Source organism: Desmodus rotundus, chromosome 1, assembly GCF_022682495.2.
Source record: "Desmodus rotundus isolate HL8 chromosome 1, HLdesRot8A.1, whole genome shotgun sequence".
Lineage (NCBI taxonomy): Eukaryota > Metazoa > Chordata > Mammalia > Chiroptera > Phyllostomidae > Desmodus > Desmodus rotundus.
In genome coordinates this window covers 5434950-5452829 of record NC_071387.1, presented here as the reverse complement: position 1 = coordinate 5452829, position 17880 = coordinate 5434950, and the positions used below count along the sequence as shown (strand labels likewise).

Here is a 17880-nt window from a genome sequence, read left to right as displayed (position 1 = left end):
AAGCGGGGTGTCACGTGGGCGTCGCGTTTGGGGGCGGGGCTGGGACGCGCGCGCGCGCGCGAAGATGGCGGCTGCCGCCGGCGAACAGTGTGTGAGGTGCGGAGTGGGCCGCGTCTGCCGGGGTGGCTGTGAGGCGCTGGGTGGAAACCGAGTGGAAACGGGGCGGGAGTTGGGGGCGAGATGTGGCGGCAGTAGCGGGGCGAAGCCAGGTTAGGTGAACGGGCGCCGAGACGGGAGGCGGTTACGTCCAAACGGTCCTCGCACGCGGGGATCTGAGGCGACTTCTCCAAGAAGGGGGCCGGTGCCTCAGCGTTTCCGTGAGCGCCGGCCTTCGGTGTCCTCACCCAGCCTCTTCCCCTTCCTTCCCTGTGCCCGTGGGCGCTTCCCTCGGCCCCCCGCCTCCCCGGCGACCGCGCTTCCTCGTCCGGCGTGACGCTCCTTCGGGGCGCTCGGCGGCGGCCCGGGGGAGCCCCCCACCCGCGACCCCGGCGACTGCCCAGGTGTCCTCGATAGGAGGTGTTTCTTGTGGCGACGCGCCACCTCTCCGCGGTTTGTGTCCTCTTCCTCCTCGCAGCCTTCCATTCATCCGCCCGGTCACGTTCTCAGGCGACGACTCCGCTGGGCACTGCCCGGGGCTCCGGGGACGGGGCGCCGAAACGCTACAAAGACAGAGACGCTTCGTACTCGCCGAGCGCTTCCGGCCGCCGGCCGCCCGGGAGGCGCGCTGTGCGCTCGGCGTCTGCGAGTTCGTCACGCCGGAGGCACTTGCTGTTCCCTGATGACTCACAGCCCAGCTCAGGACTGGCCGAGCGGCGAAAGCCAGGGTTCCTGCCCGCGTTCTTGTCTTGCCCGCCGCGGAATCCTTAACCCCCCCCCCCCCAGGAGCATGTGATAGGCTCTCGGTGAAGGCGACACGCGTGGGCCGTCCTGTCCGACACCACGCGCGTCGCCCATCCGCTGCGCTGACACGTCGTTCTTTGGAGTTTCCATCGCGCTAGTAGGAGCTTGGGAGGGCCTGGCTGCGGTTCCCTGGCCGCTCGTGTCTCAGGCGGCGCGTGGGCACCGTGCCCTCCTTTTCTGGGGGTGGTTTTCCAACACTGCGGAGCTTGGGTGAAGCTGAGCTCCTGTAGGGTAAGGCGTGCCCTGGGATGAAAGAGAGCGAGGGCGGAAAAGCGGTGGGTGGCGTGAACAACGCTTTAATCATCCCGGGACACCTCCCGAACCCGAACCCGAACTCGAAGACGGAGGAAGTGATGCAAGGACTTCTAGACGCTGCTTTGCTCGGAGCCGGCGCAGGAGAACCGGTCTTTGTAACGACTGGGGTCGAGCTCAGCAGCACCCTCCTGCTTGAAGCGCCGGAGGCCTGGACTTTAGTTTCCATTCCCGGTGCCCGCGGACGCACACAGGCCACCTTAACACTTGAGTTGGTGATTCCAGTGCGCACCCTTTTCTGAGTAGTGTTGGGGCGGCTCTGAGGCCTGTCGGAGAGTCGTTGCCTATGGTAGTGTGAGTTGGCATCAGGCAAAACCGGAATAATTCTCTTAAATCACCCAGGTTCCCGGAGGGCAGTGAGGGTTTGGCGGAAAAGCGGTTTGAGTCCTGGCAGTTTGGGTATCTCCTGTGTGTAAGAAGTCCGAGTGGTGTGCCTGTGCTCAAAAACACGTGGTTTGCGCAGCTCGCTGCTCGGCTTCAATCCCAGTTCACGCGGGAGAGGTGTGGCTCGCCTGTGGGGTGAGAGCATCGGGGCAGGGAGCGCTGCGCGTTACCTGCGCCTGGAACGAACTGTTTCTCCGACTGGCCCGCTGAGGCTCAGCTTCCTGCCGCCAGGACTCAGTGGGGGAGACGGGTTCCGACCCCCCCGGGGCGCCCACCCCGAGGTCTGCAGCCGCGGGGCCTCTCTGGGGAAGGTGGTGCCCCGTTTCCGTGAACGCCAGCCCTTTTAGGAATGGAGCTCCCTGCGAGATGAAATTTTAAAGCTTTACCGTGGAGGCCAGCTGCTCGGTTTCTGTGCCTTAGTTTCTCCTCCACATACTTAGCTCAGATTTATTTATTGTGCAAATAAGTGAGAGACACATGTTTTGCTTATGAAAATACATACGAAGGATGTTTCCCTGAGGCTTTTGGTTCCAGCCATGTCGTGTCTTGAGAACCACCCTGCTCACTCTGTCGAGTCCCTGTTTGAGGTGAAGTCTTCCATTGGTTCTTGGGTCAGTTTCCAGTGATTTTTTTTTTTTTTTTTTTTTTGTCTTAGGTGATTATATGCCTTTGAAGTGTTTGTTGGGGTTAAGCTCTTAATTATTTTCTACTTTTTTGCGTAATGTGTGCTTAGCTCTTTTGTCCTTCCCAGCATTAAGTGAATGCGTATTATGAAGGTCTAGGTTTATTTGTCTTCCCGTTATTCCTAGATCAGTGAGTGTGCAGGGATTGAGGGGCCAGTGACACTCATTTCCACAGGGGTGCCCTTCCTGTGAAACTACCACTTTCTCTCTCATTCTGCCTTTTCTTGGCATTTCTGCAGATACTCAGTTTTTCTAATTTTTCTCTTTTAATTAGATTGCAGGTTTAAAAGGGACTTATGTCATCCTCCTTCAGCCTTTGCTTGTCTGTAGGATGAGTTCTTGGGTGCAACTCGAGGCAGTGTAATGTAATGATTAAACTGCGCAGTCCTGCAAGCCTGGGTTCCAGCTCTGGCTCCTTCACACCCTGGCTTTGTGATCTTAGGCAAGTTACTTAACCACTTTAAACCTTGGTTTCCTGATGAGATAACAGGGATGATAACAGTATCTGCCTCATAAGTCGTCTGCAGTCAGTGGGACAAGATGTTAGCACCTAGCACAGCGCCTGACACACTGCAGTTGCTCAATAAATGTTGCCTGTTGTTACTGTCGAAGACTCACTTTCAATAAACATTATTGTTTTTGACATAATAAAAAGACCGTAATATGACATAGTTTTGCCAATGACAATTTTTATTTCTAAAGAAATAAGTTTTTTTCTTTTGAGAAGTTACTGCTTTACTCTAGGACAGTGACCTCTAATATTGTTTAGTGACAGAATCTTTTTCTCGCTCACTCCCTCCCCCGTTAAAAAAACACAGTCTGTAGTGACCAGGTCTTTTCCCTTCTCCTCTGAGAGCTTTGGTAACTTAGGAAGTCACTTGGGTGTTCACTCTAAAGTGGAGATTTCCCGTGCGCAGCCTCTGAGGAAGAGCAGCTGCAGGCGGTGACCAGGACTCTGTAGTGTTGCTGAGTGATTCCCAGGTGATTTTGCTGGTTGTGGTCTGAGGACCAGCTACATTTCGATAAACACTCTTTAGGACGACATTGTTTTCTTTCTTTTTTTTAACTACACAGATTTTGGTGTAACAACTACAGCTTGAATTTGAGGAAACAGAGAATGCTGGACTTGGCAGCTGGCCCATGAGGATGGGTAGTGGTCTTCTGGGAATCACTGCTACCTACCTGGTTAGGGATCTAAGTTCTGAAAGCAAGTGTGGATAAATTAAACCTTTTTGATGCCCATGCTTTTTGAAATTAGAAAATGGATGATTAACAAAGTGATTTAATTCAGGCATACAAAAGCCTTCAATTACTGAAATTTCTTTCCATTAATTTTGATGTACTACTAACCATTATTAGCTATGTGTTATGTAATAGGTATTTAATCCATTTTGTGAAAACCAGAATCTATTTTTGATAAAGCAAAAGTATATACCATACTATAAGTTTCTGTAAATAGTGACCTTCCCACTGTTTACATTTACTTAGGGCTTGATTTATTCATACATTTTAGTATACATTATCATAGGGGTATATTTGTTTCATTAACTGGATCTAGTCTGGGTTTTGAATAGCAAATGCTGTCTTGTTATCAGAAAAATGACGGGTGATTGCACAGTGCAGTTATGGGAGTTGGTGGCTGTTGATTTAGTAGAATAGAAGTTGTCTTCTTAAAGGCATTAGCCCTTAGAGGTTTGTAGTTTTTAGGTGTGTTTAAGTCTTTTGATGGAAAAATCCTGAAAGACAATTAAAAATTTTCTTCTATTGATTTCAGAGAAAGGGAAAGGGAAGGAGAAAGAGAGGGAGGGAAACATCAATCAGCTGCCTCTTGCATACACCCCAACTGGGGACCAAACCTGCAATCTAGGTTTGTGCCCTGACTGGGAATTTGAACCCACGACCTTTTGATTTATAGAACAATGCCCAACAAATTGAGCCTCACGAGCCAGTGCCTGAAAGCAATTTTTAAATAGAGGTAGTGCTTTGTGTTTTATTTTTATTTTAAATGTTTACTTATTGGTTTTAGAAAGAAAGAGGAAAGGAGAGAGAGAGAGAAACATGGATTTGTTGTTCCACTTACTTACGCATTCATTGGTTGATTCTTACATGTGCCCTGACAGGGATTGAACCTTCAACTTTGGTGTAGGGGCACAGTGCTCTAACCAGTTGAGCTACCCAGCCAGGGCTTGCTTTGTGTTAGTTTTAACGGAGAAAACGTTTTCATCTCTCTGCAGTAGGCTTTCTAAGCTGTCTTAATTATTTCAGGTTACTATTCTAAGGCTGATGTAGGATCTTACAATATATAAACTCTGTGTTTTCTATAACCTTTCCTTAGAGAAATTTTTAATGGCTACATTTTGAAATAAAAGTCTAGACTTAAACCCCCCCCAAAAAAAAAATGTTTCCTGAAATTCCAGAGGCATGGATGAGGGAAGGAACTGGGGTAAGCACATGGTGGGGAATGTATTTGAAGAGCTCACTGGGGCAGGGACTGTATCTAATATGTTATTTATTTTAAAGATTTTATTTATTTACTTTAAGAGAAAGGGGAAAGGAGGGAGAAACAGCTGGAGAGAACTGGCGACCTTTCAGTTTGCAGGCTGGTGCTCAACCCACTGAGCCACAGCAGCCAGGGCTAATGTGTATTTTTTGATATCATGTGTGTAGGACTGCATGTGGCACCTAATAGGAATTTATTCATAAATGAACGAACATAATACCATTCAGAATGACTATTATGATTGAGAAAGTGAATTATATTATGCATTTAGAAAATGTTCTGGAGGTGATAGGGGTCCTGAAATATACATAGTTCTTTTTTTAAAAAGATTTTATGTATTTATTTTCAGAGAGGGGAAGGGAAGGAGAAAGAGGGGGAGAAACATCGATGTGTGAGAGACACATCAGTCGGTTGCCTGCTGCATGCCCCCAGCTGGGGACCCGGCCAGCAACCCAGGCATGTGCCCTGACTGGGAATTGAACCGGCAGCCCTTCGTTTCACAGGCTGGCCCTCAATCCATTGAGCCTCACCAGTCAGGGCTAAAATACACATATTTCTTTTCTAGATTTTTCTTCCTTATCAATCACTGCATTTTAATAAGAAAGGAGGGGATAGAAATTCTAAATTGAGGCATCTTCTTAGCATAATGGATGTACTCTAATTCATTAATTACTATATTTCATTCTAAAATATACATTTTTCACACTTAATACCTCTAAAGTCAGAATGTGTTTTATTATTGATGAATTGTAGAACATAAATAATTATGTGCCTTGCATTAATGGCATCATAAATGCATTGAAATATGTTGGCTATTCTCATTTCAACACAGTACCTATTGGTTTAGATTGAAATCTTGTATTTTAGTTCTTTTTTAAAGTGAACACATCCTCAAGATTTTATTGTCACATAATAAAACAAAGTATGATGCTTAGAACCAGATCACTTGACCTTCTCTCTTCTTATTTCCTCCCACTCCAGAATGCCTGCATCTCTGAATAGCCAGCATTCTCCTAGAAATGCAGTTGGACCCAGTGCATTCAAGCTTCAGCACAATCTTCTTTGTAGTTTTAGCCTTTTTGTGGAAAATCGGCTTAGTCTGTCCTCCATAGCCACTCTGCTTCCTGTTACAACACCGCTGTCCCTGCACATACAGAGAACCCTTGCTTTTTTTGTTCTGTGTTACTTTGTGGGGTTGGTGCTTCCCACACCTATGGCAAGTCCAGCGGTTTTTAGGAACAGTCACCATGTTTGTGAGCACTCTATCAGCATGAAAAAGCTCTATTTTAGTTTCTTAATTTATATTTTGAACATCAAACTTCTAAGAATAGAATTACTGTCCAAAGTTTTACCAATTGTTTTGTACATAGAGCTTTTTGCTTTAGAGAGAGACAAAATAGCTGTGAGATAACTTAGTCAAGTCTGCTTTCTGTAATTTTCCAGGAGCAGTAGAGAACTGTGGACAATTCTGCTTGGAAGGTCAGCTCTGAGAGAACTGGTAAGTGGTGGTGGTCTTTTTTTTTTTTTTTTTTTAAGAGAGGGGAAGGGAGGGAGTAAAGAAAAGAGAAAAATTGATAAGAAACAAACATCATCAATCATAATCAATGGCTCTTGTACTCGCCCCAAATAGGGATCAAACCACAACCCAGGCACATGCCCTGACCAGAAATTGAACCGGTTACCTTTCACTTTGCGGGCTGACAACCAACCCGCTGAGCCACACCACAGGGCTTTGGTATTCTTGAATGGATTTTATGGTTCTCTGTGTAGTTTATATTATTTTTGAAAACTACCTTCTCTTTGGAGTAGGAAATAAACACATTAAAAAAAAAGATTTTATTTATTCATTTTTAGACAGAGGAGAAGGGAGGGAGAAAGAGAGGGAGAGAAGCATCAATATGTGGTTGTTTCTTGTGCGCCCCCACTGGGGTCCCCACCTACAACCCAGGCGTGTGCCCTTGACAGGGAATTGAACCGAGGACCCTTTGGTTTGCAGGCCAGTGCTCAATCCCCTGAGCCACACCAGCTAGGGCACATTTTTTTAATTCCAAAACTTTATGTAAACATTATGCATTTCTTTCTTTCTGGTGAAATGTGGTGTGTCTGATAGCCTAGCTGCTGAAGTTTTTTCTAAATTTCTACCTTTCTTTGTTCCTTAGTGATGCCTTTTCTGAAAAGATACTGGTGCTGCTTGATTGGCTGCTGAGGGTCGGGGTACAAATTCCTTTCTGTTACCTCAGGCTAGCAGGAAGATTCTCAGGCCTTTTCTCTGTTTCATACTTACCTTGCCTTTTCTTTCTTTTCTATGTAGTCAGCTCCTTAGGTCACAGAGGCTGTGTTTGGTAGGGCATTTTCAAGTATCTAATCAATAAAGGATAGTTCTTCATGTTGATCCTCGGGTGTTCTGACCCTGTTAGGGTAAAGTGTTAAGATGACGTTTAATTTTTACTATTGTAGTTATTGTAATTAACATAAGGAATGTTATACCTTTTTTAGAGCCTCACTTTTTTTTGATATGCTTTTATCTGATAATTTTACTTCAAAGACTGTACCTTTTAGTCATTTATTTATTTTGTCATTTTTGGGACTGTATCTTTTAAAAGGAAGAAATCCTCAAAAAGTTTTGTACACAAAGCTATTAACTGTAGCATTATTTATGTTAATAAGGCATTACAGTCAGCTTAAGTGTATTTAACAGAAGAATGGTAAATAAATTATTATCTAGCCACTTGATAAAATATGCAACCACTAAAGGATGTTTATCAAGATTTTCAGAATAAGGTTAAATCATTATGTTAGAATGTTAAATGAAGAAAAATAAGGTACAGAATTCTCTATTCAAAATAATTTCAGCTATGGGGAAGATGCATATTAAAAAGACTCAAAGGAGTATGTAATCATCAGTGTGACCTTGGAGTCTGATTAAAATTGCATTGGTATAATTTTCTTGTACTTTTCCAGAATCAGATTGAAGCGGAACTGAATAAACATTGGCAGCGGCTTTTGGAAGGCCTTTCTTACTATAAACCTCCCAGGTATGGCTGTCCTGTGCGTCCCGTTAGAGTCGTTCCCCTGAGGAAGCTGGTGTAGATAAAGCCATTTTCACAGATGATTTTGTGGTATTGCTGGGATAGGCAGATCAGAGGGAATATAATTTGCTTACCAGTGGAAACCAAATTGTCTCTTTAAAGGAAACCAATGGAATGTGGTCTTTCTAAAGAGAGGGAAATTCCTTCTAGGACTACAATATTGTGAATCCAGTTATATAACTGTAGTGTCTGGGGATGAGAATTTGTGAAATATTCAATTATTCTAATATTTATTTCGGTCCACATTTTGTGAGGGACTGTCAGCACCAAATCCTTGGACATAGCAGTGAACAATTTGTGTTTTGGGGTGAATGTGTAGGTTTTTTTTTACTGGGCAGTGAAAAAAATGAAATGTGCAGTAGTTAAAAAAAGAAGGTACACCTTGTAGGACTAGACTCTCTTATCTTAATTCCTAGTCCAGATCTCATCTGTTATGCGCCTTAGCTCCCAAGCCTCCCTCATTTCCTTCCTACTTCCGAACACCTGTTGATTTCAGTACATCTTCAGTTTCCATCTTCATTCTCTTAGGTTAGTGAAGAATTTCTTGTTTTGTTCACCTATTAACCCTTCCCCCATAATTTTTTTGAAGTAACTCCCAGACATCATTACAGTTATTTTATCTGTAAATACTTTACTATGTATCTAAAATATATGGACTTAAAAAAGATAATCCCTATACTATCACATTTAGGTACTTTTATTATTGTTTCCATTTTACAGATGGGGAAACTGAGGCACAAAGAGGTTAAGTAACTTGCCCAAGGTCACACAGCTAGTAAGTGGTAGAACCAGGATTCAAACCTGGCAGTCTTACTCCAGTGTCTGTGTTTTTAACCATCATTCTGTGTTGCTTCTTTCGGAACTTACTGTTTAACCTTATACTAGCCGTCGTGTTGTGGGTTTTCTGTGAAATGTGACAGTCTGTAAACATCCTACAACAGCAACATGCTTTAGTTCACAGAACAGACATTTAGGGCATTTGTTTCTTTTTTAAGAAACATTTCCTTTGGTAGTAGCATGGGATTTGAAGCCTGGCATTTATTTATTTATTTATTTATTTATTTATTTATTTAAGTTGCAGGCTTTATTTGAGTTTTACCGAACAAATTTTTTTTTCTTTAATGTCTTCTTTCTGTTCTAGGATCCATTCCAGGGTACCACACTGCATTTAGTTGTCATGTCTCCTTAGCTCTTTGCCGTGACAGTATCTCAGTCTTCTCTTGATTTTCCTGATCTTGAATAGTTTTGAGGAGGACTGGTAAAATATTTTCTAGAATGCCCTCAATTTGGATTTGTTTGATGTTTTCTTATTACAATAGATTGAGGTTGTGGCTTTCGGGGAAGAATTCAGAGAGGTAGAGTACCATACCTATCCCATCGTAACAGAATACACGTTGAAAGAGTTATCCTCATGAAATCACTGATGATAGTAACCTTGCTCCCTTCGGTAAGGTAGCATTTGCCAAGTATCTCCTCTGTGAAGTCACTTTTTTCTCTTTCCGTCTTCTATTTTTTTGGAAGTGAGTCACTAACTATAGCCCACTCTTAGCATGTAGTGGAATTAAAGTTCACCGTCTAAAGGGGATAGTACCTATGTGTATCATTTGGACTTTTTCTGTAGGGAAGATTTGTCCCCTTCTCCCCTATTTATTTATTTGTTTATTTATTCATTTATTTTACTAGAGACTCTGTGTGTATGTGTGCACACTTGTGGTTTTTTTTTAATCCTCACCTGAGGATATGTGGTGTGTGTTACTGATTTGAGAGAGAGAGAGACGGGGGGGAGGGGGGGGGGAGAAACATCAGTGTGAGAGAGAAACATCAATCGGTTGTCTCCTGTACATACCTTGACTGGGAATTGAGCCCGCAACCTAGGCACATTCCCTGACTGGCAATTGAAGCCAGAATCTTTTTTGTGTACAGGATGATGCTCTGACCAGCTGGGCCATCCGGCCAGGGCATCGTGTATATTTATGTTACATCTGATACAGCTTTGGCCATTGGGAGTTTTTTTAGGTTGGCTTCCATGACCTTTTTATATATCCCCTCCTTTTTATTTCTGAGTATTTTCTTTACTTTGTGGCACTACAAGATGCTCCAGGCCCATGTAGTCTTTTCTCTACCCCAGCTCTAGATCAACCTTTTTTTTTTTTTTTTTTTTAGGATTCCTGGTACCTTTTATTAGGGAATGGTATTAGAAACCAAGATCTGGGTGCTGGGTGTGCTCAGTGCTTGTTGGGGGCAGGTGTGTCAGCTTCTCAGCCTTCTCGGTGGACAGAGCAAGATAATGTATGTATGTATACTAACAGACCTGGTTTTAAATTTCACCGCAACTTTTTATTAGCTGTGGGATTTTTGGTAAGTTATTTTCTAAGTGTTGGTAATTCCATTTGTAAAATGGGGATAGTAATATATACCTTTCAGGATAGTTGTAAGGGTCCAAATAATTAATGTAACTCTTATTTACAAATAACATTGTTATAACTATTGTTTATAACAAATATATACTGTATTTATTACCTAGGCATAAATAGTTCTGTGTTACAAAGTCTGTAGAAATGAATTTGTGTGTGTGTGTGTGTGTGTGTATTTTGTAGTCACCTAAAGGGCGATAAAAGGTCTGTAGTAAAAATATTTTAATTTTTATTTTAAACTCCCGGAGGGTCATTGTGAATGAGGAAATGATTCATTGTTCTTTTCATAGTCCAAATTCAGCTGAAAAAGTGAAAGCTAATAAAGATGTAGTTTCACCACTGAAAGAACTGGGTTTAAGAATCAGCAAGTTTTTGGTGAGTAAAAATTAGCACTGGCTCAGTTTATTAACTGGAATGTGGATGTGCCTGCTTTTATTGTTACTGATTGTTAGTGAAAATTCAGTTTACTTCAGTTTTGGAGATTAAATTGAGCATATTGTGTTTCAAGAATACCCAAATTGCAACGCTTCAAGAGCCAGAAATCAAGTTGCCTGGCCTGTTTACTACATATCATAGTGTTTTCTTCAGTGTACATGTTTTCTTCAGTGTTCTCTGAATTGACTATTTAAATATATAGTTGTCTCCTTTTAAATTTGGAAACCTAGATCATGTCTGTTGCTGTATTAATGCCCTTGATGAATAAGCACAGTTGTTTCTGGCACAGTACAATTTGTCATGTAAATTATGTGTCAGTGACTTGCTCCTGTTTTCTCCAATTTGGGTTAAAATTGTTATGTTGTATGAAATCTGTAGAAGAATTTTTGTTTATTCACGTTCTCTGTCGATTCCAGAGGATAAATCTTTAGAATGCTTTGCATCCTATGTGTAACTCCTGAGCTGAGGCGGCTGTTTCTCACTCATGATCTCTGTATTTCAGGGTCTCGACGAAGAACAGAGTGTGCAGCTACTCCACTGTTACCTTCAGGAGGATTTCAGAGGTACTCGGGACTCAATAAAGGTCCGTGCTTATGTCCAGCTGCCTTCTCTTGCCTTTATCCTTGTTGGTTTTGGATAACTTAGAGTTTGGTGCCAGTTCCTTGTAACAGAGGTAGGTGATCAGATAAAGCAATTTTCAGGAAAGACTTTATAAAGGCCTAGAAAAACATGCTTAAGCTGAGGTCTGTCCTCAGACTTGGAGATGGGGAGAGGTCAGAGACTGACACCTTCATCACAGAGTAGCAGGATATCAGAGCTGAAAGGACCGTGGACAACATCTAGCCTGTCCAGTTCCTCATTTTATATAGGAGGAAATTGAGTCCAGAGGAGGGGGAAGGATTTGAGCACAGACTTGGACATACTTAGGTAAGAAATGTTTGAAGAAATGAATGGGCAATTATAATCTTGAAGGGTGAAGTAAGGATGTTTACCTTTTTCTTTTTTAAAAGTTCTTATTTATTTTTAGAAAGAGGAGAAGGGAGGGAGAAAGAGAGGGAGAGAAACATCAGTGTGTGGTTGCCTCTTGTACACTCCCTACTGGGAATCTGGCCCGCAACCCAGGCATGTCCCCTGGCTGGGAATCGAACTGGTGACCCTTTGGTTTGTAAGCTGGCACTCAGTCCACTGAGCCACATCAGCAGGAGCAGGATGTTTAGCTTTTTCTTTGTGAATTGAGTTTTGCTAATAAGATGGCTTCCTGACTTTTCCTTTTTGCTTCAGACAGTACTGCAAGATGAGAGACAGAGCCAGGCCTTAATCCTGAAGGTCAGTAGTAGTCACCATTTCCATTCTTTGATGTAAAATTGGGTGCTGGCTTCTTGACCTCGTTCTCCTGAGCATTGCTGGTTTTTGACTCTTGGGTAAGCATTGAGGTCTTAATGAAGAAGCCTATTAACTTGTGAAACAAGAAGTGTTTTATTTTTAAAAGATTTTATTTATTCTAGAGGGAAGGGAAGGGAGGGAGAAAGAAAGGAAACATCAGTATGTGAGAGAAACTGATTGGCTGCCTCTCGCATGCCCCCAACTGGGGACCCGGTCTGCAACCCAGGCATGTGCCCTGACTAGGAATCGAACCAGTGACCTTTTGGTTTGCAGTCCAGCACTCAATCCACTGAGCCACACACCAATCAGGGCAAGAGGTTTTCTATCCACTGGAACCAGTTGAGTTCTTTTCCCAAAGGAGATTCTTGAGCCATTGGGGGTGAGACCTGGTTCATGGATATTTTTTCTCTAGATCTAAATGCAACAGAATTAATTTCTATTTCTTTATCTTACCCCACTTCCCAAAGCAGCCTTCTCACCTGGAATTTCATTTTAAAATGGAATTTGACCTTGGCTTCCGAAATAGTTTCCTATTTGATATTTAGCGAAAATTAAGTGCATTAGTTATAAGGAATTAGGACATATATCAGTGGTGTTTTTATATTTGCTTTCGAGTATTTGGCTGTCAGTTAATACTGTTGTCTGTTATTTGAATGCTCCAACAGCTAGAAACACTTGTTTATATTATTAAATAATTGCTTTTATCTTGCATGACTTTACCTGTACCCCAGTTTATGAAGGTCTTTTGCTTTCTTTTGGCCTACCACTATGTTTCCAGTTCTGTGATTGATTATACAAATTGAACTTTTCCATTCTCATCATTACGTGATCTCTTTATAAGTAAATTTGCAATTAAATATCCTGTGCAACATTGAGTAACTGATTTCAATCTTTGGGTTCTTCCTAGATTGCAGATTATTACTATGAAGAAAGAACGTGTATTCTTCGTTGTGTCTTACACCTTCTTACTTATTTCCAAGATGAAAGACATCCCTATAAGGTAAGCCCATTTAGTCCTCTTGGTTCTTGTTACCCTGTAAAATTCAGCTCTTTTAAATCATTTTATATTATTCCTATTTATATTCATTTGAATATTTACCTGTTTTGGATTGTTTTTTAAGGTTGAATATGCAGACTGTGTTGATAAATTGGAGAAGGAGTTAGTTATAAAATATAGACAGCAGTTTGAAGAGCTTTATAAAACTGAAGCACCAACATGGGAGACACATGGAAACCTCATGGTATGTGGTTATTGGACCCTCTTATAATTCTCAGGAGAATTGTGTATCTTTTCTCATAGAGCTCCAAGTTAAATTATTTATTCATTTATTAACTTAAACATATATAGGTTATCATTCTTCAGAACAATTTAAACATGTCATATGGATCAAAACATTTATGACTTTAACAACTGGTACTTAATTCTGGACCTTTTCCCTTGACTTGGTCTATCCAGTTAAATTACTTTCTGTTCTTACCTAAAGTATTCTCTTAGTGGTTAATGGAACTCTAAGCCCAAGATTTTATGTTCTTTATTATCATTATCTATTTAGTGTGTGACATTAGTCTGGTTATTTTATCCTAAATCTAAAACCAATTTCCATTTATAGATTAATATTATTATAAACTTTTATTTAAAAAATATATGTTTATTAGCCCGCAACATGCCTGGGTTGCGGGCTGGGTCCCCAGTTAGGGGTGTGCAAGAGGCAATCACACACTGATGTTTCTCTCCCTTTCTTTCTCCCTCCCTTCCCCTCTCTCTAAAAATAAATAAATTAAAAAAATTAAAAATAAATTAAAAATACATGTTTATTAAAATAATTCAACCAAAACACAGACAGTAGCTACTTATATTTACTAGAAGAAAAGGGCCCATTTACAATGACAACAGAAGCAAAAATAAGGTTGCCACAATCCAAAATCTAAGCGAAGAGAGCTGGGGTGGGTTGTGGGGGGAAAATGGAGACAACGGCACTTGAACAACAATAAAAAGGAAGGAAGGAAAGAAGGAAAATGAAGAGACCTTTAAAATTCTATGAAGGGTATAAAAGAAATCATAACCAAATGGAAAGATGCCACATTCTTGAATATAAAGACTCAACACCATGAAAAGTGCCAGTACCTATAAATTTAGTGCAATCCCAGAAAAAATACTAATACTAATGTTAGTTTTGCTTTTTATTTTGGAACTGGACAAGCCAATTGTAAAATTCATGTGAAACATAAGTAAGAACAGCCAGGAAATTTTTGAAAAGGGAAAATAATGAACAAAAATAATGCTTATTAGATAATAAGACTGCAGTAACTTAAAGTATGGTATCAGTACATGAATAAATAGACTGGTGATACTGCATGGTAGAAAGTTTAGCCATAGACGAAAATACTGATAGGGGATTAGTGTATGATAAAGAAAGGCAGCATTTCAGATCAGTGAGGAAATGTTGGCTCATTCAATAAATGGTCCTTGCCCTGGCTGGTGTGGCTCAGTGGATTGAGTGCCAGCCTGCGAGCCAAAGGGTCACTGGTTCTACTGCCAGTCAGGTGGCACATGCCTGGTTTGTAGGCCAGGTCCCCAGTAGGGGGCCCTTGAGAGGCAACCACACATTGATGTTTCTCTCCCTCTCTTTCTCCCTCCCTTTTCCTTTCTCTAAAAGTAAATTAATACCCCCCCCCACACACACACACAAAATACCAGAATTTCCTAAGCTTCTCCTCATTTAAAAAAAATTATCCTGGAAACTACTGGGCAGACATTGGGAGAAAAATTAAACTGTGTGTCTCTCTCATACCTTCTATCAAAAGCAAATCAAATAGATTAATGATTTAAATTTAAAAATTCAACTATAAAAGTACTAGAAGAAAACATGGGAGGTAGTTTTGTTTTTATTTTTTTTGGAGTGGAGAAGACTTTAACACTCAGAAGCCATAAAAGAAAAAATTATAAATTCAGCAATATCAAATCAAAACCTTTTGCAAGAAAAAAAAAATAGTGAGATAAACAAAGACAAAAGACAAACCTCACATCAGAAAGGGTTCTCGAAATAGGAAGAACTCCTATAAATCATATGTAAAACCGAATAAGTAAACAGGGAAAACTCAGACATAATTCATGTGGCAACACTCTTGTCGAAGGGATGGGAAAGGTTACGTAGTCATATTTTACAGTGTAAATTGTTATTTTTTTTTTTTAATGAAAACCATGATGACAGGATGTGCCAAGAAAAAAAAAATGGCCCAAATGACAGAACACTTCAAAGCTCCAGAAATAATTCAACTAAGCAGCGAACAGATAGCCAACCTATCAGATGCACAGTTCAAAATGCTGGTAATAAGGACGCTCACAGAATTGGTTGAATTTGGTCGAAAACTAGATAAAAAAATGAAGGCTATGCTAAGAGAGACAAAGGAAAATGTACAAGGAACCAATAGTGATGCAAAGGAAACTGGGACTCAAATCAATGGTGTGGACCAGAAGGAAGAAAGAAACATCCAACCAGAAAAGAATGAACAAACAAGAATTCAAAAAAATGAGGAGAGGCTTAGGAACCTCCAGGACATCTTGAAACGTTCCAACATCTGAATTATAGGGGTGCCAGAAAGAGAAGAGGAAGAACAAAAAATTGAAAACTTATTTGAACAAATAATGAAGGAGACCTTCCCTAATCTGGCAAAGGAAATAGACTTCCAGGAAGTCCAGGAAGCTCAGAGAGTCCCAAAGAAGCTGGACCCAAGGAGGAACACACCAAGGCACATCATCATTACATTACCCAAGATTACACAGAAGGAGAGAATCTTAGAAGCAGCAAGAGAAAAGGACACAGTTACCTACAAAGGAGTTCCCATAAGACTGTCAGCTGATTTCTCCAAAGAGACCTTACAGGCAAGAAGGGGCTGGAAAGAAATATTCCAAGTCATGAAAGGCAAGGACCTACATCCAAGATTGCTCTATCCAGCAAAGCTATCATTTAGAATGGAAGGGAAGATAAAGTGCTTCTCAGATAAGGTCAAGTTAAAGAAGTTCATCATCACCAAGCCCTTATTATATGAAATGTTAAAGGGACTTACCTAAGAAAAAGAAGATAAAAAATATGAACAGCAAAAATGACAGCAAACTCAGTTATTAACAACCACACCTAAAACAAAAACAAAAGCAAACTAAGCAAACAACTAGAACAGGAACAGAACCACAGAAATGGAGATCACATGGAGGGTTATCAATAGGGGAGCAGAAGGGGGAGAGTGGGGGGAAAGGTACAGAGAATAAGTAGCATAAATGATAGGTAGAAAATAGACAGGGGGAGGGTAAGAATAGTGTAGGAAATGTAGAAGCCAAAGAACTTACAAGTATGACCCATGGACATGAACTATAGGGGGGGAATGTGGGAGGGAGGGGGTGGGCAGGATGGAGTGGAGTGAGGGGGGGGAATGGGACAACTGTAATAGCATAATCAATAAATATATTTTTTAAAAAAGAAAGAAAACCATGATGACAGTATTTAAAAATTAAAAGGCCCATATTGCTTGACCTAGCAGTTCTACTTTAAGAGTATCCTATGAATACATTCATACTTTTGTGTAATGATTTGTATAAACGGGAAGTGGCACCCCCCTCCCCCAACTGCATTCAGGTATAATTACCATCCAATAACATTCACTCATTTTAAGTGTACAGTTTGAGTTTTGGTTGTTGTGTACAGTTATATGTAGTAACCACCTGCACAATCAATACATAGAACATTTCTGTCTCCCCAGAAAGTTCACTGTCAATCTGTGGCTCCCTAGCCCCAAGCAACCACTTATCTGCTTTCTATTATCAAGGTTATTATTATTGTGGGTTTTGTTTTTTGCTTACAAGCAAGAGTTTATTTAGAAAGTCACAGAGGTAGAAGAAGAGAGCCGTGGAAGAAGTGACCTAGTTGGAGTCCATGTGCTCAGGAAACAAGTTCAAGAGACAAAAGAAGGGCCCTTGGAGCTTAGGGGGGGAAAAGCAAGGATGTGCACACCTGGGGGAGAGACGGGGAAAGGGTTAGGTGTGCCTGAGAGACTCTGAGGAAAGAAGGATGTGAGGGGAGGCACCGGTGCCATTTTTTAAATTATGATAAAATACACATAACTTAAAATTGATCACTTTAGCCATTTATAAGTGTAATTATTACTGTAATTTTATCTTTTCTAGAATTTCACACAAATAGCACCATAGGAAATGTAGTCTTTTGTGTTTGGCTTTTCTCACTTAGTATAGTCTTTCTGAGATTCATCCATGTTATGTATTGTAACAGTACTTTATTCCTGTTTGTGGTTGAGTGATGTTCCATTGTATGGATATGCCACACTGTGTTTAGCCATTCACCAGTTGCATTGCTTCTGTGTTTTGGCCACTGTGAAAAATGTGCTGTGAACATTAACATACAGGTCTTTGTGTGCACATAGGTTTTTATTTCTCTTGGATAAATAAATAGCTGGGAGTCAGATTGTTGGGTCATTTTGTAAAGGTATATTTTTATCTTTACAAGACGTTGGCAATCTGGGTTTTTTTTTTCTTTTTTGTAGTGGCTATACCATTTTCTATTTCTGCCAGGATTTATGAGAATTTTTTTTGCTTCATACCCTTACCAACACTTGATGTGGTCACCATTTAAAATTTTAGACATTCTAATAGGTGTGTAGTGATATCTCATTGTGGTTTTAATTTGTGTTGCCCTGATGATTAGTGATGTTGAGCATCTTTTCACATGCTTTTTTGCTTATATCTTCTTTGGTGAAGTGTTTATTCAAAC

The 17880-nt window shown here is 41.0% G+C and overlaps 2 protein-coding genes across 3 annotated transcripts in view; one reads left to right on the top strand and one right to left on the bottom strand.

The window, feature by feature from the left end:
• The first annotated feature begins 13 nt into the window (after positions 1–13).
• NUP188 (nucleoporin 188) overlaps positions 14–17880 on the top strand; it is a 53310-nt gene continuing 35443 nt past the window's right edge. Inside the window, exons 1-8 of one of the 2 annotated variants that reach the window (XM_024562032.3) lie at positions 14–96; positions 6223–6277; positions 7741–7814; positions 10573–10657; positions 11220–11300; positions 11999–12043; positions 13008–13100; positions 13222–13341. In XM_024562032.3, the coding sequence (XP_024417800.2) occupies positions 65–96; positions 6223–6277; positions 7741–7814; positions 10573–10657; positions 11220–11300; positions 11999–12043; positions 13008–13100; positions 13222–13341 (585 nt within the window). In that variant the 5' untranslated portion in view covers positions 14–64. Of the gene's footprint in view, positions 97–6220; positions 6278–7740; positions 7815–10031; positions 10158–10572; positions 10658–11219; positions 11301–11998; positions 12044–13007; positions 13101–13221; positions 13342–17880 lie in introns of those variants that run through there. The other variant, XM_024562033.3, reaches the window with a different exon arrangement.
• On the bottom strand, positions 5470–6214 carry LOC112306233 (large ribosomal subunit protein eL42-like). Its single transcript, XM_024562040.2, has one exon. It carries the CDS (start codon positions 6026–6028, stop codon positions 5711–5713), a length of 318 nt encoding a protein of 105 aa, XP_024417808.1. The 5' UTR covers positions 6029–6214; the 3' UTR covers positions 5470–5710.

Excerpts from the sequence above, each read along its gene's own strand:
- LOC112306233 (XM_024562040.2), bottom strand. The coding sequence starts at position 6,028 with ATGGTGACTGTTCCTAAAAACCGCTGGACTTGCCATAGGTGTGGGAAG.